General features: G+C 43.3%; 1 protein-coding gene across 4 annotated transcripts in view; it reads left to right on the forward strand.

Moving 5' to 3' along the window:
• LOC121877530 overlaps positions 1 to 27077 on the forward strand; it is a 152038-nt gene that overhangs the window by 10815 nt on the left and 114146 nt on the right. For 3 of the 4 annotated variants that reach the window (XM_042383296.1, XM_042383299.1, XM_042383298.1), the window contains exons 1-2: positions 2786 to 2870; positions 24985 to 25581. In XM_042383296.1, the coding sequence (XP_042239230.1) occupies positions 25380 to 25581 (202 nt within the window). In that variant the 5' untranslated portion in view covers positions 2786 to 2870; positions 24985 to 25379. Of the gene's footprint in view, positions 1 to 2785; positions 2871 to 24984; positions 25582 to 27077 lie in introns of those variants that run through there. The other variant, XM_042383297.1, reaches the window with a different exon arrangement.

The following is a 27077-nucleotide window of genomic DNA, read 5'->3' on the forward strand; positions in this document are numbered from 1 at the left end:
GAGGTGGACGGGTACTTTTTGGAGAATCAGGGTACAGGGAGGGAAGGTTGGAGAGGGTGGAGCGAACTGTACCGATCAGCAGTGCCCGGCAGCTAATATTTTGCTAGAAAAAACCTAAACGGGATTGTGTCAGGTGCTACGACACTTCACCTTCCCAGGCCGCTTGTCATCAGTGTATCAGGATTATAGCGCGTTCTTTCCAAGCTGGGAAAAGATGCCCCGCCCCGCCCCTTCCTCAGGAGTTACAGCTGATTGGCTGTTGCAAATCTGTCCGATTTTGTCCTGAGTAATGATGTATTTCTAAATGAGTTTATTCCTAATCGTTGGGATGACCGTTTCTGACGAGAAAGATATTTAGCTAAATTATATAAAGATACATACCTTCATTATTTCAAACAGGAGCACGTAGGAAGTTTATCAAAAGTATTATACGTGAATTAACTGATAAACTCGGGAAGCAAATTCACGCTTTCGGAGGATGCGTATAATATATACTTATTTTTACCCACAATAAGGCATACTAAGACAAATTACATATCAGTAATAGTGCATTATGCAAAAACAACATTTTAAAAGATCAGAACCACATTGAAATATTACACGACCGTTAGCAGAGGCGGGAAATATGACTGAACTACTTCATATTTGGGTTCATATCTAGGTCTGTGAGTAACAGAACTGCTGACGTTATCTTGAAACTTTACCTAGCGTTAGTGAGGCCACACATGGATTATGCGGTTCAGTTCTGGTGTCCTTATTATAGAATGGACATAGATTCTTTGGAGAGAGTACAAAGAAGAATGACAAAAATGATCCATAATATTAGAAACCTTCCATATGAAGAAAGACTGAAAAGCTTAGGCTTACATTCATTAGAGAGGCGTAGAGTTAGGGAGATATGATAGAGGTGTACAAGTGGGTAAGTGGGATTAACAAGGTAAAATGGAAGATGTTCTGAAGCTCAATAACGAAATAACTAGAACAAATGGCTTTAAATTAGATAAATTCCGATTCAGAAAGGATATAGGCAAGCACTGGTTTGGTAATAGAGCTGTGGATATGTGGAATAGGCTACCGAGTGCTATAGTAGGATCGGGGACGCTAGGGAGCTTCAAGACGAAGTTGGATAGGCACATGGAAGTGCTGGGATGGGTGCGAAAGGGATCTGCCCTGTATGGGCCAGTCGGCCTCCTGCAGTATCCCACTTTCTTATGTTCTTATGTTCTTATATTTTTCCTGCCTCTTCTCCTAACTCAGCTGAAAAAAAAACCTCACTCTAGTGATCTATAGTATATCAGGTGCAGGTCATTTATCTCTACATTTACCAGCCAACCCGCCTCTAGTCAGTCGGTGTCAAGTTGTCAACATATCAACGGAACCACCAAGCTGAGAGGCTGTAGATGTGAGGTGACAAGATTATTATTAATTTTTTTTTTTTGGGGGGGGGGCGGAGGGTGGTAGTTAGGGTAGATGATGAGGAAGAAGATAAGAAGGAAGAAGAGGAGGAGGAGGAGGAGGAGGAGGAGTTTGCGCGGCGTGATCCCCTGAAGTTTGTTAAGTACGTCGTCTGCTAGAATAAACCCTCATTGATTCTTCCCATCATACCGAAATAACTTCCAACCTGTGATATTTTTTCTCTATATACTGTTTAAGGATTTGTTTTATGATGATCCTAACTCTCACACACACACACACACACACACACACACACACACACACACACACACACACACCATAATGTAATATCCCCTCTTCTCACCAACACACACAAGATGGGGGGGGGAGAGGAGGGGGGGTCTATGGTCGGGTCCTCTCTATCAACATGACTACACAACACACTACCACGAACGATCAGCTGTTACTCATAAACATTCATTCTAGGCCTTGAATTGTCCATCTATCTATCTATCTATATATCTATTTATCTAATCTGTCTATCTATCTATGAACGGTATATATCTATTTTTTTTACCAATCTGTCTGTCTGTCTGTCTGTCTGTCTCTTTTTTTTACGTCCTGTCTTTAGCGAACATATTCTCACCTTCCGCTGTACCGTAAAGTGTTGGGTTACGGCTTATGTCACGCCTCGCCTGCTACTTTTAACTACCCTCCCCACCGCCCTCCCACTTGTCACCTTGTCCCTTCCCACACCCACGAGGCCCACTTCCCACCAGCCACACCCAACCAACCACACATAAAACATCAACAACCACAACACATCCCCCACAACCAACACCACTACCCACATCTCACTACTAACACCGCATATCCTAACACGACTACAGTCCACCAGCCCATTCCAACACACAAAGCTCTGGGAAAACTCGGCCACACCACAGGAATCGGTTTAAACCCCCCCCCGTGTCCACCGTATTGGGATTCTGAACAACCATTTCCGACCTTAACGAGATTCTGGCGGTGCTGCTCATCCCTTTATAATAACCTCTCAGAAACTATTACAGTACCATGATTAGTGAAATGTCCAGAAACTCTCGCCGTAGGATATTCCCTTAGAAGGACTTCCTCTCTAGAAACAACCGTAGGATACATCTAAGAAATTTTCAACTCTACCCACGACCATAGGATGTTACAGAATGGACTCCCCCCTACGCCGCCAAAGGCCTCGCTCTCCCCTCCTCCTTTCACTATCCTTACCCCCCCTTCCCCCCCCCCATCACCCCCCCACACACTTGTCCTATGTTTGTTATCATGGAAGCTTCCTAGTATCAGCTGGGAGAGGTGACGTCACATTGTGCCTGTGGTGAGCGGGTGCCGAGCAGTCTAGGCTCAGCCTCCGTGTGAGTAGGTGGTGTGAACACAGCTCCGCCAGTCTTAAAAAGTTTACTTTGTATGAGAGAAGCAGCCAACAGGTGGGTGTCAATTTACTTCATCTCAGGTGTTGTAGAGTTTGATAATTTATGATGTATTAATCAGTTTTCCAAGAGCATTATTATCGTCACGTTTTTAGTAGGTCGAGTATAATTTGTCTTCGCCGATGTAAACAAAAACACGATGGACTTTTTGGCCGAATTTCGAAAAGTGGGTCGATCATGATGGTTTATAATGATGAAAGCGGAGGATGAACATGAAGAGAATCACAACCACAACCATATGGGCGGCGGAGAACACCTGCCTGTACTGTACTGTACAGCCTCGGTACGGGAAGGCGATGAGTTAATGGTAAATACAATACCACAAAACCGGAAGCACATGATTATGAGACAACATCCAACACTCTTGTGGCTCTGTCAAGACACGTGGATACGTAGACACGTGTGGATACGTCAACACACGTGGATACGTTGACACATGTGGATACGTTGGCACATGTGGATACGTTGACACGTCGACACAAGTGGATACGTCGACACAAGTGGATACGTCGACACATGTGGATACGTCGACACATGTGGATACGTTGACACAAGTGGATACGTTGACACAAGTGGATACGTCGACATATGTGGATACGTTGGCACATGTGGATACGTCGACACATGTGGATACGTTGACACAAGTGGATACGTCGACACGTGGATACGTCGACACATGTGGATACGTTGACATGTGGATATGTCAGCATACGTATTTTTCAAATGTGTGTGACCTGTGTGGCACTCAGGATGCGACTTCACCTCTCCTCCCTCACCACTCACCTCTCCTCCCTCACCACTCACCTGTCCTCCCTCACCACTCACCTGTCCTCCCTCACCACTCACCTGTCCTCCCTCACCACTCACCTCCTCCCTCCTCACCTGTCCCTCACCACTCACCTGTCCTCCCTCACCACTCACCTGTCCTCCCTCACCACTCACCTCTCCTCCCTCACCACTCACCTGTCCTCCCTCACCACTCACCTCTCCTCCCTCACCACTCACTTGTCCTCCCTCACCACTCACCTCTCCTCCCTCACCGCTCACCTGTCCTCCCTCCCCTCACCTCCCGTACCACTCACCTGATACACTTGCAGCCAGCACCTAAGTTCACCTGTGGGTCGTGTTACATAGTTCAATACACCTGACTCGTAATGGCAGACCATCATTTATTACATTATATGCAGCAGTTATTTGTTTTTCCAGTGACGTGAAAATGACACTCTCAATCCTGACAAATTGGATACCGGGACAAGTTTTTGTAAGTGATTGCGCTTTTAAGCAGTTCTTCTCATAAGTAAAGCTCGGCCAACTTTTATAAGTTTCTATACTTGTACTTTATCATTTCCGTCCTGATATTGGCGTTACTTTATACTATGTCATAATACTAGCAGTACTCTATACCTGTGCCATAATACTAGCAGTACTCTATACCTGTGCCATAATACTAGCACTACTCTATACCTGTGTCATAATACTAGCAGTACTCTATACCTGTGCCATAATACTAGCAGTACTCTATACCTGTGCCATAATACTAGCAGTACTCTATACCTGTGCCATAATACTGGCATTACTCTATACCTGTGTCATAATACTAGCAATACTCTATACCTGTGTCATAATACTGGCACTACTCTATACCTGTGTCATAATACTAGCAGTACTCTATACCTGTGTCATAATACTAGCAGTACTCTATACCTGTGCCATAATACTAGCACTACTCTATACCTGTGCCATAATACTAGCAGTACTCTATACCTGTGCCATAATACTAGCAGTACTCTATACCTGTGTCATAATACTGGCATTATTATACACCTGTGTCATAATACTAGCACTACTCTATACCTGTGCCATAATACTGGCATTACTCTATACCTGTGTCATAATACTAGCAGTACTCTATACCTGTGTCATAATACTAGCACTACTCTATACCTGTGCCATAATACTAGCACTACTCTATACCTGTGTCATAATACTGGCATTATTATACACCTGTGTCATAATACTAGCAGTACTCTATACCTGTGTCATAATACTGGCATTACTCTATACCTGTGTCATAATACTAGCAGTACTCTATACCTGTGTCATAATACTAGCACTACTCTATACCTGTGCCATAATACTAGCACTACTCTATACCTGTGCCATAATACTAGCAGTACTCTATACCTGTGCCATAATACTAGCAGTACTCTATACCTGTGCCATAATACTAGCACTACTCTATACCTGTGCCATAATACTAGCACTACTCTATACCTGTGCCATAATACTAGCAGTACTCTATACCTGTGCCATAATACTAGCAGTACTCTATACCTGTGTCATAATACTAGCACTACTCTATACCTGTGCCATAATACTAGCACTACTCTATACCTGTGTCATAATACTAGCAGTACTCTATACCTGTGTCATAATACTGGCATTATTATACACCTGTGTCATAATACTAGCACTACTCTATACCTGTGCCATAATACTAGCACTACTCTATACCTGTGTCATAATACTAGCAGTACTCTATACCTGTGTCATAATACTAGCACTACTCTATACCTGTGCCATAATACTAGCACTACTCTATACCTGTGTCATAATACTAGCAGTACTCTATACCTGTGTCATAATACTAGCACTACTCTATACCTGTGCCATAATACTAGCACTACTCTATACCTGTGTCATAATACTAGCAGTACTCTATACCTGTGCCATAATACTGGCATTATTATACACCTGTGTCATAATACTAGCAGTACTCTATACCTGTGCCATAATACTAGCAGTACTCTATACCTGTGCCATAATACTAGCAGTACTCTATACCTGTGCCATAATACTAGCACTACTCTATACCTGTGTCATAATACTAGCAGTACTCTATACCTGTGTCATAATACTAGCACTACTCTATACCTGTGCCATAATACTAGCACTACTCTATACCTGTGTCATAATACTAGCAGTACTCTATACCTGTGCCATAATACTGGCATTATTATACACCTGTGTCATAATACTAGCAGTACTCTATACCTGTGCCATAATACTAGCAGTACTCTATACCTGTGTCATAATACTAGCAGTACTCTATACCTGTGCCATAATACTAGCACTACTCTATACCTGTGTCATAATACTAGCAGTACTCTATACCTGTGCCATAATACTGGCATTATTATACACCTGTGTCATAATACTAGCAATACTCTATACCTGTGTCATAATACTGGCACTACTCTATACCTGTCATAATACTGGCACTACTCTATACCTGTGCCATAATACTGGCACCCACCTAACGCTATACTCCACGTCATGACTCACAAGACGATGCCAGTTCACACACGAGATTGGTGACCGCAGGTGGCACAGGTGAGGACCGCGACAGGTAGAGTCTCCCGAACGGTAATAAAAACTACCTTGAAATAACCACAGTGAATTTAAGTTGAATTAGTACCTGAAGATTAGCTCCCCTCAGCTTATTTCAGGTTAAGATTAGCCACATTAATGTTAACCTAACTTAACCTAACGCTAATCTAAGTACCTAACCTTACGCTTACTTAACCTAACCTAACCTAAAATTCATCTAACACATTTTGGGAAGATAAGTGTTAGGTTAAGTATATTTAGGTTAGGTTAGCGTTAGGTTAAGTATATTTAGGTTTGGTTAGCGTTAGGTTAAGTAAATTTAGGTTTGGTTAGCGTTAGGTTAAGTAAATTTACCTTTGGTTAGCGTTAGGTTAAGTAAATTTAGCTTTGCTTAGCGTTAGGTTAAGTGAATTTAGGTTTGGTTAGCGTTAGGTTAAGTAAATTTAGCTTTGGTTAGCGTTAGGTTAAGTAAATTTAGCTTTGGTTAGCGTTAGGTTAAGTAAATTTAGGTTAGGTTAGCGTTAGGTTAAGTTATAAAGTAAGATTAGGTTAGCGTTAAGTTAGGTAAGACGAGGTTAGATTAGCGTTAGGCTAAGTAAGATTAGGTTTGGTTCGTCTTAGGTTAACATAGGTAAGCTTAGTTAGGTAAGATAAGGTTAGGTTAGGTTAGCCATATTGATAGAAATAGTGAAGACTTGAAAATAGCGGAGGATGGATGACAGCGGCAGAGGAGGGACCCAGATGGCGGAGAAAGTGGCGAAGACAATCGCTGACCTAGACCAACCTAACCTATCCCAACAACCTAACTCCCTATTGAAATATGCTAGAAGTCGCGGGCTAATTTTCACATGACCTCCTAAATACTACCACTACTACTACTACTACTACTACTACTACTAATAATGATAATGATAATAATAAATAATAAATAGTAATAATGAAAATAATAATAGTTAATACTACTACTACTACTACTACTACTACTACTACTACTAATAATAATAATAATAATAATAATAATAATAATGATAATAATAAATAATAAATAATAATAATGAAAATAATAATAGTTAATAATACTACTACTACTACTACTACTAATAATAATAATACAAAATAATGCTAATAATAATAATATTAAATAATAATAATAATAATAATAAATAATAACAATAAAAATAATGATAACAATAATAATAATAACAATTAATAATAATACAATTCTTCCTGGTTTGGTCCAAGTTATGTCAACATATATATCGGCTGAAGGTAGTGAACTAATCGTCATGCCATCCTTTCGCCACGCCCAACACACCCAAAAAAAATTTGTTTTAATCTCTTCCTGGTATAGACAAAGAAAATATATTGAAATGTATATTCTAATAGGATCATGTTATCCTTCTATAATCATTCCTGCTTTAACATGATGTACTATTGTAACATATAACAGGACTTGAAAGAAACAATGGGTGTGTAATTGCCGTTCCACCGATACATTTAACTCTCTCTCTCTCAGTGTCAACAGGAAGTGTATTTTGCAGGTACAATTTACATAAGGAGGGGTATTGACTCCTGTGGGTGGTAGATGGTAGATAAAGAGGGGTATTGGGTACAGTAGATGGTAGATAAAGAGGGGTATTGGGTACAGTAGATGGTAGATAAAGAGGGGTATTGGGTACAGTAGATGGTAGATAAAGAGGGGTATTGGGTACAGTAGATAGTAGATAAAGAGGGGTATTGGGTACAGTAGATGGTAGATAAAGAGGGGTATTGGGTACAGTAGATGGTAGATAAAGAGGGGTATTGGGTACAGTAGATGGTAGATAAAGAGGGTATTAGGTACAGTAGATGGTAGATAAAGAGGGAGTATTGGTACAGTAGATGGTAGAAAGAGGGATTGGGTACAGTAGATGGTAGATAAAGATGGTAGATGGTAGAAAGAGGGGTATTGAGTACAGTAGATGGTAGATAAAGGGGGTATTGGGTACAGTAGATGGTAGATAAAGAGGGTATTGAGTACAGTAGATGGGTAGATAAAGAGAGGGGTTGGGTACAGTAGATGGTAGATAAAGAGGGTGGGGCAGTAGATGGTAGATAAAGAGGGTGGGTACAGTAGACGGTAGATAAAGAGGGGTATTCGGTACAGTAGATGGTAGATAAAGAGGGGTATTGGGTACAGTAGATGGTAGATAAAGAGGGGTATTGGGTACAGTAGACGGTAGATAATTAGAGTAGATAATGGATCAGGTGTTGTGGTTTGTAAACGGTTTCTAATCACCACCAATAACTAACCTTTCTGATTTGACTGGTCGTGTTGTATCTATTACGTGAGGGATATTATTTTTCACGGACGGCTTAACACATACGCTTATACTGACCAGTTTTTTAGCGGGGCATTGTTCTGAAATCTTCCAGGAGTGTGTTTTTGTGTTTGTCTAATGTATTGTGGGATTGATTTTACTTAATGTCACTGACTGGCTTTTGTCTTCAGTGTAATATTGAGAAAAGTTGATATTGGGGCAGGATTATCTGTTCCGTGTGTGTGTGTGTGTGTGTGTGTGTGTGTGTGTGTGTGTGTAATAATAATAATAATAATAATAATTAACGGTTTATTGAAAGAGCTTGGCAGCCAGAAGGCTGAAAATATACAGTTACATATTTGGGGAATGGGTTACGAGTTACAAATAATATACAAGTAACATAAGTGACACAAATAAGACATATAGTAACTTAGATGGGGATCAGCTCAAACTACAGTTCATTTCAACACACGATTAATAATAGTAATCGATAATTTCAAGCAATAATAGCGTCTTGGGCTTGATTATGGCGTGTGTGTGTGTGATTAAATAGGTATGTTACAATAAATTCTCATACGATTAATAATAGTAATCGATAATTTCAAGCAATAATAGCGTCTTGGGCTTGATTATGGCGGCGGCGGAAGAGTAACATCTTATAGGTCAATATTTACATACATGTCAAGTCTCCTTAAAAGGCTTTCTGTGGCCATTTCCTGTGACCATTGCCTAAGAACAATTAAGTGCCTGGGTTCTAAACATATCCCAGCGCTATAAATGTCAAGTGATGATAAATGGCAGTGGTTGGCCTCCCTTGTACTGAAGACGCCAAACACCCCGGGGACTAGTTGCGGTGTTGTGTTGACAAAGAGGTTCGCTCTCGTTCGCTTCCTTCTGTTGACTAAATTGGTGATAATGTAACAGTATTGTACTTCACTGTCCTCTCTCTCTCTCTCTCTCTCTTTCCCTTTCTGTCGCACAATATCACCCTCTACCACTTCCTGTCTCTCTCCCAACCTCCACTACTCCCCCCCTCCTACCCCTCCTTCCTTCCTTCCTTCCTTCATCTCTCACTCCCCCACCCTCTACCACTCCTTCCCTCCCTTCCTCTCCATCATTGCGTCTCCAGGTGCCAAGCGAACCTCATAATTATCAAGGCAGGTACTCAGTGATTGTTCCGTCAGTCCGTCTGTCTGGTTGGTTTATTATCCGGGCGATATCTCAGACACTTTTAAAGCCAAGGAGTTGAAATTTGAATACAATATCGACCAAGTATTCACATTTATTATTATTATTATTATTATTATTATTAGTGCTCATATTGTAGTATTAATTCACAACCAGACATTGTTGGCAGTGAGTAAACATACCACACTACCCTTACACTATCTCCTTCAATATAACCAACGACTATAAACAATAACATAGAATTGACATAAAAACACTTAAAACAAACTACAAAATTACCCATCATCTATAGTGAACAATACTCCCGCCCGAAAAATAATATTCAACTACATAATTATATAATACTATACTCAATATGCAGGGACAGATATACAACTCTGGGAAATTTAATCAGAAAATTTGAGTACACTAGGATAGCGCGTACCTTAGCTAGAGAGAGTTTTAGTCGCCAGAGGAAGGACTCGATTATTCCGCACTGTGACTGGTGTTGAAATCGTTGGGTCCCTGTGAGGTAATGTTATCGTGTGTCCTGGAAATAATATACTTTTTTTTTACTCGCTTAACACAGCTGGGGAGGATGTTATTGTTGTTATTGTTGTTATTATTATTAGTAGTAGTAGTAGTAGTAGTAATAGTAGTGGTAGTAGCATATCGTTTATTTATTATTTTTACTTAACTTCTTTTCATATATCTATCTTAATAGCTTCGGTACTTTACAAGCCTTTCACAAGTCACAAATCGTGCCACAGTATGTCATAGGAAAACGAAGAAACAACAAAATCGACCAATGACTGAGTAGAATTATAATAAGCAGGCCAAAAGACAACCAATGAGGAGCATCGGTTATCACGGAGTCACTCGCAAAGATCATATACTGTACTTTTTTAGAGTCCTTGGTCACACGGAGAGGGAAAAGCGGCAAAACATATTATATACATCAGAAAATCAGTCGGGAAAGGTCGGCGAGAATTTCTTTAGATTAATTCTTCCTAACGTGAGCATGGAGAGAAAAATAATGTGTGTGTGTGTGTGTGTGTAATAATAATAATAATAATAAACGGTTTATTAATAGAGTTGCAGCCGGTGGCTGAAATTATACAAACTTACATGTGATTTAGACATAATAATATACGCTCAATACATTTACAGGGCTGTACAGTATATAAATCAGGAGCTGTTTATTATTTTAACAATAGATGGGATGGTACTATTCTTATATATATATCTGAGTGCGGGCTCTTATGGGTTAAATTTTGTTGTAGTGACGGACTGCACGAGGTGGGCGGGGGACTGCCGGTGGCAGTAGGTGGCGATGACGAGAATGGTGCAGTAGTCCACTGCCAAACCCTGCTAGTGCGTAGTGATCGAGGTCACTGAGGGATGGCATTTCCAGGGTGGAGAGAGCGTCGTTGTAGCCGGAGTAGTCTGCGCCGAGCATGATTCTGCAGGCCCTCTTTCTGTGCCTTCTCTAGCTGACGTTGTTGGGTAGAGTTGAGAGAAGACGACCAGGCTGGTGATGCAGACGTTAATTTAGGGAGAATAAATGCGTTGTAGATAGTCCTCAGCTCTGGCGTGAGTGCGCCAAGTGACCTGAGTCGTCGTAGCATGTAGAGTCGGTACGAGGCTGCCTTGATAGTGTTGTTTACATGGGCCTTCCAGTCCAGTTTGTGGTCTATAGTTACACCCAGGAGTTTGGCAGACTGCACTAACTAGAGAGGATGGGGACCCACTGTAACTGCTGGAGCTTGCACTGGAGTGGTGACGGTGTTGATGTGCATGACTATGGTTTTGGTGTGACTGATGGTGACCTTGTTCTCCGTAGTCCATGCCTGTAGCCTGTCCAGGGTGCCTTGTAGCGATGAGTAGTCCGGTGAGGTGTTGTCCACTGTAACTCCCACAGTGCAGTCATCCACGTAATTCCACCTGTGAGGAGTGTCAGATAGAGCGTCGTTGATCAGGATTATGAAGCACAGAGGTCCCATCTTGGTCCCCTGGGGAACACTGCAGGTGAGGTGTTGGAATGTGGAGACAGAACCCTGGTACCTCACTGCCTGACGGTGCTCACTCAGGAAATCAGTGAGCCATGAGACCAGGTTGGCGGGCAGCCCTAGTGCAATAGCCTTGTTGATAACAGTGCAATGATCAATAAGGTCAAACGCCTTCCTGAAGTCAACAAGGGCAACGGTCAGTGATGTCTTACGTTTCTCCAGGGTTTTTTTTGTGTGTGTGTAGAGGTTCATCAATATGCTGCTGGTGCCATCAGAAGGATTTAAATGCCCTCAGCTTCATTAGGCACCAATTTCCAGAACACTAAATTAATATTATATTTGTGTGGTTTTACCGGTCAGGGCTGTTCCATCACAATTTGTATTTAAATTTGTGTGTGCGTTTAGTGTCCAACAAGTGATGAAATTGTGGTCCTTTGAGAAAATATATACTTGACGGCGTGCAAACATGGCGAGTCTCGTGCGTTGTTTGATATCTGGTGCTGATACTGTGTGCTGACACCGGGTGCTGATACTGTGTGCTGACACCGGGTGCTGATACTGTGTGCTGACACCGGGTGCTGATACTGTGTGGTGACACCGGGTACTGATACTGTGTGGTGACACCGGGTGCTGATACTGTGTGCTGACACCGGTCATGCACACGGGTGCTGATATGTGCGACACGGGCTGATTGTGCTGACACCGGTGCTGATACTGCTGACACCGGTGCTGATACTGTGTGCTGACACCGGTGCTGATACGACACGGATAGACACCGGGTGCTGATACTGTGTGCTGACACCGGTGCTGATACGTGTGCTGACACCGGGTGCTGATACTGTGTGCTGACACCGGGTGCTGATACTGTGGTGACACCGGGTGCTGATACTGTGTGATGACACGGTGCTGATACTGTGGATGACACGGGTGCTGATACTGTGTGCTGACACCGTGCTGAATGTGCGACACCGGTGCGATATGTGTGCTGACACCGGTGCTGATACTGTGTGCTGACACCGGGTGCTGATACTGTGTGCTGACACCGGTGCTGATACTGTGTGCTGACACCGGGTGCTGATACTGTGTGGTGACACCGGGTGCTGATACTGTGTGGTGACACCGGGTGCTGATACTGTGTGATGACACCGGTGCTGATACTGTGTGATGACACCGGGTGCTGATACTGTGTGCTGACACCGGGTGCTGATACTGTGTGATGACACCGTGCTGATACGTGGTGACACCGGGTGCTGATACTGTGTGCTGACACCGGGTGCTGATACTGTGGTGACACCGGTGCTGATACTGTGTGGTGACACCGGGTGCTGATACTGTGTGCTGACACCGGGTGCTGATACTGTGTGATGACACCGGTGCTGATATTGATGACACTGCGATACTGTGTGGTGACACGCTGATATGGACACCGGCGATATAGAGGACACCGGTGCTGATACTGTGTGGTGACACCGGGTGCTGATACTGTGTGGTGACACCGGGTGCTGATACTGTGTGCTGACACCGGGTGCTGATACTGTGTGGTGACACCGGTGCTGATATTCTGTGTGGTGACACCGGGTGCTGATACTGTGTGCTGACACCGGTGCTGATACTGTGTGGTGACACCGGGTGCTGATACTGTGTGCTGACACCGGTGCTGATACTGTGTGATGACACCGGGTGCTGATACTGTGTGATGACACCGGGTGCTGATACTGTGTGATGACACCGGGTGCTGATACTGTGCTGGTGCGATATGTGCTGACACCGGGTGCTGATACTGTGTGCTGACACCGGTGCTGATATTGTGCTGACACCGGGTGCTGATACTGTGTGCTGACACCGGGTGCTGATACTGTGTGCTGACACCGGTGCTGATACTGTGTGGTGACACCGGGTGCTGATACTGTGTGCTGACACCGGGTGCTGATACTGTGTGGTGACACCGGGTGCTGATACTGTGTGGTGACACCGGGTGCTGATACTGTGTGCTGACACCGGGTGCTGATACTGTGTGCTGACACCGGGTGCTGATACTGTGTGGTGACACCGGGTGCTGATACTGTGTGCTGACACCGGGTGCTGATACTGTGTGCTGACACCGGGTGCTGATACTGTGTGCTACAAGTTCGCTCCTGGTTGGATAGTTTGGTACCTTTGTAATGTCACCTTTGTTTAGCCCTGACTTCCATTTATTCACCTTGATAATATCGCCCCTCACTCTACGTCTCTCGAGGTAGTGCAAATTAAGATGCTTTAACCTGTCTCTGTACTCAAGGTTCCTAATGCCCGGGATTAGTATGCTTTCTAGGGATTCTATATCCATTCTGTAGTACGGTGACCAGAACTGAACTGCGTAATCCAAGTGAGGTCTCACAAGTGCAAGATATAGTGTTAGGATAACCTCACTAGTCTTGTAACTAACACTCCTTTGTATGAGCCCAAGTACTTCGTTAGCCTTGTTTCGAGCAAATACACATTGTTGTCGGATTTCTCTATATCCGGGCACTGGAGAGAAGAAAGCCGCTCCGCGATTTGATAATCATTATTGTTTCTCTCAACCCATTTACGAGGGAATATTTTATTACGTAGGTTTATAAGGTGGCGGGGGCAGGTATTAGACAAAATAACTTCGGTACATTGATTTACGAATCAGGACATACCAATAAATTACTTTATAAGCCTTTCTCAAGTAACAAATCGTGCCACAGTATTTGTCATAGGAGAACGAGGATAACAGCAAAATGGACCAATAGCTGCGTAGAGCTATAATACCCAGGTAGAGAGACAACTAATGAGGGTCCTTGCTTGGCACGGAGTAACATGGGGGAGCGGCACCACGGTACATCAGGAAAAACAGTCAGGAAAGGTTGGTGAATTTTAGATTAATACTTGTGTGTGTGTGTGTGTGTGTGTGTGTGTGTGTGTGTGTGTGTGTATGTGTGTGTGTGTATGTGTGTGTGTGCAAAGGTTCATCAATATGCTGCTAGTACTATCAGAAGGATGTAAATGCCGGCAGCTTCAAGAGGCATCAATTCACAGAATACTAAATTAATATGTATCTGTGTGGTAAGGACTGGTCTCTCTCTCTCTCTCTCTCTCTCTCTCTCTCCAAGCCTCATCATATCACACCATACTACATCACCGGTACCAACACCCTCACCACACAACACCACACCATCATCACACACACACCACACTACACAACACGCACTCTACAAAACCTTCACCACCACATCACCGGCCATACCAACACACCAACCACCACCACACAGGACACCATACCAACCAATCACTACACCAGTCACCATACCAGCCTAGCCACCACTACCCTATACCCTGCCTTACCTCCCTAATACTATAAGTCATACATTCCCTCCACGCTCTCACACAAGGTCGCCACCGCCATATACGGGAAGCTCCTGTGGGGTGTTTTTTTACCGCCGGGGCTGCAGGTTGTGGCAGTGACCTCCTGATGGCGGTGACGGGGAGCTATGAAACACCCGCTGTCTGGGTCGATGAACTTGGAAACACAATAAAAATAAAAAGTTTTTCATCGTTGTATAAGAGAAATGAAGCTGAAGACAGAGATAGACAGATAGATAGATAGATGGATAGATAGATAGATAAAAGTGACGAATATTCTCTCTTCTGTCTGACCCTCCAACAATACGAGTCCTTATTGGTCGATTTGGTCAACATAAGGACACATGATTGGCCTAATGACTACTGCATACTCCGCCCACCTTTAGTCTCCCATAGCAACCGAAATATTTCCTAGATTTTGATTGGTTCTCGGTTGCTACATTTTTTTTCTTTTTTTTGTGTTTTTACATTATTTTTTTCATTATCAACTTCATAAAGGTTTTTAATATCGAGGTGTTTTGCCACACACACACACACACACACACACACACACACACACACACACACACACACACAGCATTTGGCATCAGAATAAGGGCGGTGGATGTTTACAAGTCAGAGAGACATACAGACAGACAAACAGGTTCTTAGAGCGCCAGTGGTAATTCCCCGCATCTGCAAAACCAGAGGCTGTTACTTGGCAGTGTGTGTGTGTGTGTGTGTGTGTGTGTGTGTGTGTGTGTGGACAGTAAGAAATAACTCATATGAATGAATGAATTAATAATGTTTTTTGGGGGGGGGCAGAGGATGAATACCGAAAACAAATATAACTCCCAGAGAAAACAAATAAACAGAATTTACTTTATTTGAATGAGACGATTAGAGTGCGGTGGATGAGCGGCACAGTGACTCTCTCCACCATCAACTCTCCCATTCTGCCTGCCATCATCTCCCACCGACCCCCGCCACTGATCCTCCACCGACCCCCGCCACTGACCCCCCCTGCCACCGACCCCCCGCCACTGATCCTCACCCTCACACTGACTTCTCCACCCCTCGCCACTGACTCCCGCCACCGACCCCCCTCCACCCCCGCCACCGACCCTCCCTCCACCCTGCCACCGCAGCTTATCGATCCTCATTTATCACACCGATATTAACTTACCCAGCAATACCTCTTCATACTATGAGCACCACTCAAATATTAAAATTACAGGTGGTCCAAAATGAAGCCCTAAGATTCGTCACAGGTGAAAGATACCCCTTCACCAGAACCACAGCCGAGATACATAGAGACCTGAGAATGAAACCCATCAACCAGCAGCTGCACACCCTGGCCAGCAGAATCTGGCAAAAGATAGAACGATCAGAGCAAGAACTCCTTCAAAGACTCCCACCAGATAACGACAACAACCATACATGGTTCCCAAAAAGCTACGAAATCTCAAAAGGTCCATTACCACCCCGGATCTACACGGCCAGGCAATAGACAACCTCCCTAGACCAGCATCCGCCAGTAGGGTCGGCGGAATATGAAATAAGGCCCTTAAAACACCCATAAATGGGACAGGGTAGGCTGTCTAGTGCCTGTACCGACAGACAATAACTAACCCATGACACAACCCTAACTCACTATTAGCTTAGCTAGGCGGTCAGCCCGCCCTCTCTTACCTCCTCCTGAATTTCTTCAATTTCCGAACTATAACTTCCTTCCCCCACCTCTAATCTTCCTTCATTCCTCCTTTCCCTACCAAAAAATCCCCCTCCTCCGCCACCAATCCTCCCCCCCCTTCCCTCCACCGCCGCCACCGATCCCCCCTCCACCCACCACCGCCTACAGCACCACCCAGAGCCCACATCAATGGTCACAATACCATACCTGTAGATGCAGAAGCATTACATACCAGTGATGTCCGCTTGGGTGTGGGTATGTGGGCAGGGAAATGGAGTGTATGGGTGGAAGATGTGGGCGGGAGGTTGTGGGCGGGAGAATGGATGTGTATTGGTGGAAGATATGGGCGGAGGGTGTGGGCGGTGGGTGGTGGGCGGGGGAATGGATGTGTATGGGTGGAGGGTGTGGGCGTGGGAATGGATGTGTATGGGTAGAAGATATGGGCGGAGGTTGTGGGCGGGGTAATAGATGTGTATGGGTGGAAGGTATGGGCGGAGGGTGTGGGCGGGCGGGGAGGGGGGGAGTTGTGGGCGGGGGTAGTGGAGGACACTTCAACTAGCGTCCTGTTGGCTTGGTGACTTTCATCCTGCACACCTCACCTTCACCCCCTGCTGGTGATGGTGTGGTGAGGTGTGCTGCCTGGTGAGGGTTATGGTGCCGGTGATGTAGTATGGTGTGATATGATTTTTTCAAGGATAATTGTAATTCACTTCAACAGATTATTTGGTGACGTAACATGAACCTGTATTGCCAAGCGTTTGTCCAATCACAACAAATGGCTTTTCAATTACGTCCAATGACAGTTCAGTGTTGACTGCACGTCGTAGAACAGTAGCCAATTACAACTCAGAGAAATATCTACGTTATAATATGTCCAATCACATTCCATAATAGTATGGAGGTCATTATGCATCCAAAACTATTTTCCAATCACAGAAACTAGCAGTATCGACGTCATAATGTACTAAAACATATTATCCAATCACAGCACCTAGCAATATCGACGTCATAATGTATTCCAACATATCATCCAATCACAGCACCTAGCAATATCGACGTCATAATGTATTCCAACATATCATCCAATCACAGCACTTAACAACATTGACGTCACAATGTATTCAAACATATTATCCAATCACAGCACCTAACAGTATCGACGTCATGAAATATAGTCCAGTCAAGACCAATAAAATCGTTCTTGGTAGATGAACTTATTTCAGAGTCCTTTGTCAATGTTATCTGTACTTGTCGATCAGTAACGCAGAAAGCATTTGTTATCCGCCCGCCGGCCCATCTGTCCGTCCGTCCGTCCTCATAAAAAATGGTAAACAACTTTTGTGTATAAGTAAATGAAGTCTTTTGTTATTTACGTAGGAGATAATATGGTTATTTGACCGTGAAAGAGAGAGGGAGGGAGAGGTAGGAAGAAAGGAGAGAGACATAGAGCCAACACTTTGTTTACACTTAACACCGTTCGCTTAACAATCTCATGACGTCAACAGCAGGTGACGAGGGGACTAGTATAGCCGGCCTAGTTAATGACGGTAATTTGTTTGTTTACACTGAGTTCAATGACCCTTAGAGGAGGTAATTAAGATGTACTCTATACCCTGGGTCCCAATTCTTAACTGTTCGTAGGTTAGGTTAGGTTGGGTTTATGTTAGGTTTGGTTAGGTTAGGTTAGGTTAGGTTGGGTTTATGTTAGGTTTGGTTAGGTTAGGTTGGGTTTATGTTAGGTTTGGTTTGGTTAGGTTAGGTTAGGTTAGGTTAGGTTGGGTTTATGTTAGGTTTGGTTAGGTTAGGTTAGCATTAGGGTGTTCAATCATCAGGTAGAATAAGCCAAGTGTGTCTAATCTTCCTGTAATCCATGAAAGCTTCTATATACGGGATCGGGATTCTCAAAGGGCCCGTAAGATAAATTTTCGTCACTGTAACCCAAGACGATCAAACTACATTTAACTGACTCACTGAATCAACGTAGAGAAACAACCACAATGGCGTCGGAATTACACTGTGACTCTACTTAATGTATCTAACTGACTTCGTTCACTTCATAATACCATTTTTGTTTTCATTGCAATAAACCCAACGACATAAGTAATTTAATTTTGGTTAAGGCACTTGTGTAAAGTCATATTTGATAGTCAGGTGTACAGCGATGTGTAATTAGGTGTGGTGGACAGGTATTGTGGACAGGTGTGGAGGGCAGGTATTGTGGATAGTTGTGGTCAGGAGGTATTGTGGACAGGGGTTGCTGGTCAGGTGGGGCGGTCAGGTGGAGCGGTCAGGTGGAGCGGTCAGGTGGAGCGGGCAATCGAGTGAGTAGGACAGGTGGGATCACACAGCATCAATCAATCAATCAAAAGTGTCATAGCTCATATCTGAGGGTTAATGACCACAGCCCTTCACTCTAAGCGTTCTCGAGCTCTTCTTTTTATCAGTCGTTCGGGGTCTTTGTTATCACTTGGGGGGAGGGGAGGGGAGGGGGGGAGGGGGGGGGTGGTAGTTTTTAGTGCCCATCAGAGTCTCTGCTTTCACCTGGCCTTCCTACCCTTAACTAGATCCATTAATAGTTCTACCATTATTCCCACATCCCTAAATTATATGACCAAAGTATCTCAGTAATCTCACGCCTCCACTTTCACGCAACACACTTCCACCCTCACGCAACACACCTTCACCCTCACGCAACACACTTCCACCCTCACACAACACACCTCCACCCCTCACCAACATACTTCCACCCTCACGCAACACACTTCCACCCCACCCTCACGCAACACACTCCACCCTCACACAACACACCTCCACCCTCACACAACACACTCCACCCCACCCTCACGCAACACACTCCACCCTCACGCAACACACTTCCACCCTCACACAGCATACACCTGCCAGAGTAAATAATAAAGGTGTAGTCAAGTCACCTGAGTAAAGTCACAGGTTTATGTTAAATTTATACTAATGTACGATACTTTATTGATTTCCATCTGTTGTACTGTACACGCTAGACACGAGGCAGCCGACACAACACACTACACTACACAACACAACACACTACACTACACAACACTACACTACACAACACAACACAACACAACACAACACACTACACTACACAACACACTACACAACACAACACTCCCGTCTAAGGACCTTTTTGTACACATATCAAGCTTTCTCCATAAGTATTTTGTTAACTCGGTTTTATCGTTCAGCGTAAAAATTATGATGATAACGATAAGTGTACAGTGCCGACGGTTGAGAACGAAGGTGTTTTGGAGTACACTTTGTTTATAATGTAATATAAATTGAAGTTTATACTGTACTTATATATACAGGGCGTCTCAAAAAATATATACAATGATTTACTGTATATATACTCGTGGAGATCCTATGAATGTTTGTATTATAGCAACAAATTTCCTCATAAACATTCATACGTTCTCCATGAAAATATACAAATCGGTGTGTATATATATTTTTGAGACACTGTTTAAACACGATTAACAAGTTCTCAAAACATTCTATACGACAACCAATATACAAAAAATACTAATTTATGTCTCAAAAGTATAAAATGTGTATAGTATATACTGTAAATGGAGGGTTCTATATACCTACCACCACCTCTTGAAATCATTGATCTTCGTTTTGGTGAAACTTGGTATGACGGTTCTGTTATATGAAAGGAGAGTCTTATATACAGGGGTACATCGTCTCATACCACTACCACCACTATCACTACTACCATAACCAATCACCACCTTCAGCAACCACTATCGCCCCTCACCACCCCTTACCACCAACACCTTTACCATCTTCACACCCTTCACCACCACCATCACCACTACTCACTACCACCATCACCACTACTACTACCACCATCACCACTACTACTACCACCATCACCACTCACTACCACCATCACCACTACTACTACCACCATCACCACTACTACCACCATCACCACTATCACCATCACCACTACTACCACCATCACCACTACTACTACCACCATCACCACTACTACTACCACCATCACCACTACTACTACCACCATCACCACTACTACCACCATCACCACTACTACCACCATCACCACTACTACCACCATCACTTTCACACAACCATATATGGACCTTAACTAAATCTCTCCCTGGGTTAAAGACAGGTGTACTAATGATACCTTACCTGTAATTAGCCTAACCCTCTTCCCATATATAGTGGTACCATTAATTTGCATGCCTTACGTGGGTGTTACTAAGAGTAAGTACGTGATTACAGGTGTGTGTGTGTGTGTGTGTGTGTGTGTGTGTGTGTGTGTGTGTGTGTGTGTGTGTGTGTGTGTGTGTGTGTGTTACGGTACTTTTACGCTTGCACTCACTCACTCTCTCTCACTCTCTCTCTCTCTCTCTCAGTGGCACCGTTATCTATTCTTTTTTTCTTTTTGCTTTGTTATCATGTTTAGTACTATAGTGTTAAGGACATTAAGTTGAAAGGAAAGCTTAGTGGCACAGGTTATCACTCTAAGATAACAGCCTCCATTTTGTATCTATCAGTAATATTTTCGTTATCTTTCTACAGTATTTAGGTTTAGTAATAATAAAGATAATAATAATAATAATAATAATAATAATAATAATAATAATAATAATAATAATAACAATAATAATAATAATAAAATAATAATAATAATAATAATAATAATAATAATAATAATAGTAATAATAACAATAATAATAATAATAATAATATTAATATAATAATAATAATAGTAATAATAATAATAGTAATAATAATAATATAATAATAATAATAATAATAATAATAATAGTAATAATAATAATAATAATAATAATAATAATAGTAATAATAGTAATAATAGTAATAATAACAATAATAATAATAATAATAATATAATAATAATAATAATATAACAACAACAATAATAATAATATTATAATAATAATAATAATAATAATAATAATAATAATAATATAATAATAATAATAATAGTAATAATAATAATAGTAATAATAGTAATAATAGTAATAATAGTAATAATAATAATAAACTCAATTTATTATTTCCATATTCATTCCTTTTCCTCTAAGGGTTTGCAGTCTACCTCTTCCTTCTCTTCCCTCCTCCCTACTACAGGATGTAACCATGGCGACCACCACCACTCAGCCTCTCCCAACATCATGATTTTTCCCACACCTATTATCTCTTCCCACCCCTCTCACCCTCTCATTTCCCCTCTCAACACTCACTTCACCTTCTCATCCTCTCACTTCCCCTCTCAACACACTCACTTCCCCTCTCAAACCACTCACTTTCCCTCTCACGAACACACTCGCTCTCTCTCACCTCTCCACACCCACTCCTTCCCTTCTTATTATCTAACACTCCCCCCACCCAAACGCCCCGCACTCTCCTCCACTAAACATCAGTAACTACCAACCCACCACAACCCACTACAACCCACCACAACCCACTACAACCCACCACAACCCACCACAACCCACTACAACCCACCACAACTCACTACAACCCACCACAACCCACCACACGTGACAACATACTAACAAACCATTATACCTCCCATACAGGTAACCTAAATTATAGATTCAAATTATATACAATACATCATTAACCACTACCCTTATCGCACCCAGGTAACTAATGTATCCTTATAATATATTCAGATTATTGCTTGTATAATCAACCACTCAGGTATTAGCAGAGATTAGATTATATATTCAAGTTATAGCTTATATAATCGACTACTAATATATCATCACATCCAGGTACATCTTAATTATATATTCAAATTATAGGTTACAACATACCACTTAACTTATTTCTACAGAATTTTAAGGACAATAAACTCAGCGAAATTATTCTCAATGAGTTATAGATATTTAAATTATAGAATATATAACTTGACTGAGAGCTTATAATCTACTTGTCTACCACTAAGTTATACTACAGTATGTATCTAGGATATAGAACACGCTACAAGATCTACAAAATACGATCTATTGGCCATGTATCGCAGAACTATATGACTTGAAATTATAGAAATTGGTTATAGATTATATACACCGCCTTTATCTTTCTCTATACGACTATAAGTAAAATATATAGAGATAATAAACACTATAATTCGCTCCCCGCTTCCCCTAGATGGATCATATATACAAATTATACTTTCTATAACTCGCTATCATCTCACCTCAATACTGTAAACGTCAATACCTGCAAATCATACTCTTACGCAACTCTCTATTCTGCAGCCAAAACTACTTCGGGCAATGCAATTATGGCGTAGATTTCACCTGTCTGGAGTGGTGGTGTTAGTGGCTCCAGGCAAGGCGGGACGGGGAGAGAGTATGAGTCAGGGGGAAGTGGGTTAGGGGAGGAGGGGGATGTGGGTTAGGGGAGGAGGGGGATGTGGGTTAGGAGAGGAGGGGATGTGGGGTTAGGGGAGGAGGGGATGTGGGTTGGGGGGAGGAGGGGGATGTGGGGTTAGGGAGGAGGGGGAAGTGGGTTAGGGGAGGAGGGGGATGTGGGTTAGGGGAGGAGGGGGATGTGGGTTAGGAGAGGAGGGGAAAGTGGTGGGGAAGGGAACTCCAGGTTCGACAAGGCGAGTAGCTGGTAGGACAGGGGGAAAGGAGAAAAAGAGACAAAGGGAGAGAGAGAGAGAGAGACAGATGAAGGAGGAAGAAGAAAGGGGAAGAAGGAGGAAGGAAGGAGGCAGTGTATGTGTGTCGAGGGAATCAAGTTTTTCAAGCATATATATTTTTTCAAAGTCGTCTAACGTTCATAAGATATCAAGACTCGTGGCAGCTGAAGCCTCTGTATATTTCTTAAGCAACTGCATCAACAACAGAGGGAGCAAGGAGGGAAGGGGTAAGGAGGGAGAGGGAGAAGAGAGGGGGGCAAGGGTAAAGGGGTTGAGGGAAGAAAAAGGTGGAAGGGGAAGGAGAGAGGGGGAGGAGGGAAGGGGTGAGTATTCGGAATAAAGGACTGGATTGAGAAAAGGAAGGAGGAAGGAGGAGGAAGGAAGAGAAAATAGGCTGATGTCAGGGATAGAGTGAAGGGAAGAGGGAAGGGAGAGGTATTCAGGGTAATGGATTGAGGGGAGGGTGGAGGTCAGGCCAGAGAGAGAGAGAGAGAGAGAGAGAGAGGAGAGGAGAGAGAGAGAGAGAGAGAGAGAGAGGAGAGAGATAGAGAGAGAGAGAGAGAGAGAGAGAGAGGGTAGAGAGAGAGAGAGAGAGAGAGAGAGAGAGAGAGAGAGAGAGAGAGAGAGAGAGAGGCGTTGGTCGTCAGTGTGTTGTGTTTATCTACAATACATTCACTTAGTATTGTTGTCAATGTTTTTTGTACTATTAACTGATTTAACCTAACCTAACCTGACCTAACCTAACCTAACCCAACCCAATCCAACATGTTAGATAAGGTTATGCTCGGTTATATGTTAGCCTGGGGTCTAATAGAACTGGGGGCCCATCTGACCAATAACCTCCAATCTCTCTCTCTCTCTCTCTCTCTCTTGCCCAGTCAGATCTTAGTCACTGTCTTTCAGTACATAAGCAGCATCTCTTCAAGTGCATACCGGTACAGATGTATACAGGTGTGAGCAGGTGTATATTGGTGTGAGCAGGTGTATACAGGTGTGGACAGGTGTGTAAAGTGTAGAGAGGAGTAGACAGGTGTATAAACGCGCAGACAGGTGTACAAAGGTGTAAACAGATGTATAAAGGTGGATGGTACACAGTAAAGGCAACTTAAGGGCTTAATCGACTCAAACTGACGTTCTATTTAGTGAATGACGTTATCTGTATCGGGTCCGCTGGTCTCAGGTGGTCGGGAGAGACGATCATGGTTATGTAACGTGTGAGAGAGAGAGAGAGAGAGAGAGAGAGAGAGAGAGAGAGAGAGAGAGAGAGAGAGAGAGAGAGAGAGAGAGAGAGAGAGGAGAGAGAGAGAGAGAGAGAGAGAGAGAGAGAGAGAGAGAGAGAGAGAGAGAGAGAGAGAGAGAGAGCATTGATCACTAAATACTATACAAATGCGTAAAAAAATATAAATGTGATGATTTTTGTTGTTGTTTCTTAAGATCTGTTTTCTTAATAATGTTTCTATATATTGTAAATGATGTGAAGTTAATCACCCGTTTTCTTTTCTTTTGCCAGAGTGTGAATAACCCAAGACAAACAAGAGTGAACGAGAGAGAGACTTGTTTTCAATTGGTATTAGGCATCGGAGCCGAGTGAGGTCAGCCAATCGAGAAGAAACACGTAATTACAGTGACATGGAATAAGCCCCCCTCCCCCCCGCTACAACGACCATCTCATATAACGACGAAAGAAAAAAAATCACCCGAAAATAACTTTAAATAACCCGGGAAACATTCCAAAAATTAATCAGTTTGAGTAATTCTTTAAATCTTTCATCACCTTAAAAAAAATTAACGAGTGTAAATCTAAATTGACCTAATAATCTACAGACGAAACCTTACGAGTTTAACGATATCTTACGAGTGAGAGAGAGAGAGAGAGTGAAGGTTCGGTCAGTCAGTCAGTCAATCATGGTGTCATCACGGAAAACATCAGGGGTAATGAGCGTGCGGCGGCCTTGTGGTATAAGTAAAGCCACCGTGAGCGGCCTCCAGGTAACGTTCCTCTGGGTGACTTACCTCCTCCTCGGCTCTCTCGCCATCATGTACATGGAGCAGGAGGAGAATATCGTCAGCACCACCATAGATCATCACCACTGGGCCAGATTTAAAGGTAAGGCGTTAATTGATCTTTGTTGATTGATTGGTTGGTTGGTTGGAGGTCACCTGAAAGCTTACAAGTCTCCCCTCCCTCCCCTGAAAGCTTACAAGTCTCCCCTCCCTCCCCTGAAAGCTTACAAGTCTCCCCTCCCTCCCCTGAAAGCTACAAGTCTCCCTCCCTCCCCGAAAGTCATGTCTCCTCCCTCCACCGGAAAGTTTACTAGCCTCCTCCCTCCTACTAGCCCCCACCCTCCTTAAAGCTACTAGTCCCTCCCTTAAAGCTTACTAGCCTCCTCCCTCCTGCTGAAGCTACTAGGCCTCCTCCCTCCCGTTAAAGCATTAGCCTCCTCCCTCTCCCCTTAAAGCTACTAGCCTCCTCCCTCTCCCCTAAAGCTTACTAGCCCCTCTCTCCTCCATCAAAGGCTTATTTCACCTGATGATAAACACTCTAATGCTACCTGTGGGGTTAGGTTAGGTTAGGTGATGTATGTTATGTTATGTGCTATGTTATGTTAGGATAATCCATGTACTGTAGATTAGATTAGTATTAGAGTGGTCAATATTAAAGTGAAATAAACTGGGGACTAATTTTCAGGTGACTCTCATTAATTGTTACTCATCAGTCCCCATCATCCCTCAGCCCGGCAGCGCAGAACCCTACTGGAAAATAAAGTATATGACGGCTGTAAATATTGGGGCCGAATCGACCGCTGTTTACCATTGTTTGTATACCTGGGGCCTATGAGGAAAAGGGGGTATTACGGGAAGAGGGGCGTAAGCTGAAGGAAGAGGGGCGTAAGTTACGGGAAGAGGGCGGTTACGGGAAGAGGGAGGTTACGGAAGAGGGGCGGTTACGGGAAGAGGGCGTGTTACGGAAGAGGGGGCGTGATACGGGAAGAGGGGATGTGTTACGGGAAGAGGGGGCGTGTTCCGGGAAGAGGGGGTGTGTTACGGGAAGAGGGGGCGTGTTACGGGAAGAGGGGATGTGTTACGGGAAGAGGGGGCGTGTTCCGGGAAGAGGGGGTGTGTTACGGGAAGAGGGGGTGTATTACGGGAAGAGCTGTGCAGCGGGAGGATGTGTGGATCAACAGTCTGCATTAGGGAACATTAGTGAATGACCGGAGAGACACGACGGACAGTGCTTTACGGTGACGTCACAGCAGAGTGAATGATACCACAGCATGGCGTCACAGCAGAGTGAATGATACCACAGCATGACGTCACAGCAGTCACCACTGTATAATAAAGACAGCATGATGTTGAGTACCTATTCCTTTGAGTACGATGGCCATGTACTCAAAGGCTTCAGTCATCTAACTTAAGGTGATAAAAATAAAACACTAACAAATATAATACTGTATCTAAATGTGTGTGTGTGTGTGTGTGTGTGTGTGTGTGTGTGTGACGATCCCTCCCCCACCCCCTCCATCGCCACCTTGTAAGACAACCTCTAGACCTTAACACTCTCCCTTAAAACACAAACACATAAAACAAACACTCAACATAAAC

Source organism: Homarus americanus, unplaced genomic scaffold (assembly GCF_018991925.1).
Source record: "Homarus americanus isolate GMGI-L3 unplaced genomic scaffold, GMGI_Hamer_2.0 scaffold14655, whole genome shotgun sequence".
NCBI classification, from domain to species: domain Eukaryota; kingdom Metazoa; phylum Arthropoda; class Malacostraca; order Decapoda; family Nephropidae; genus Homarus; species Homarus americanus.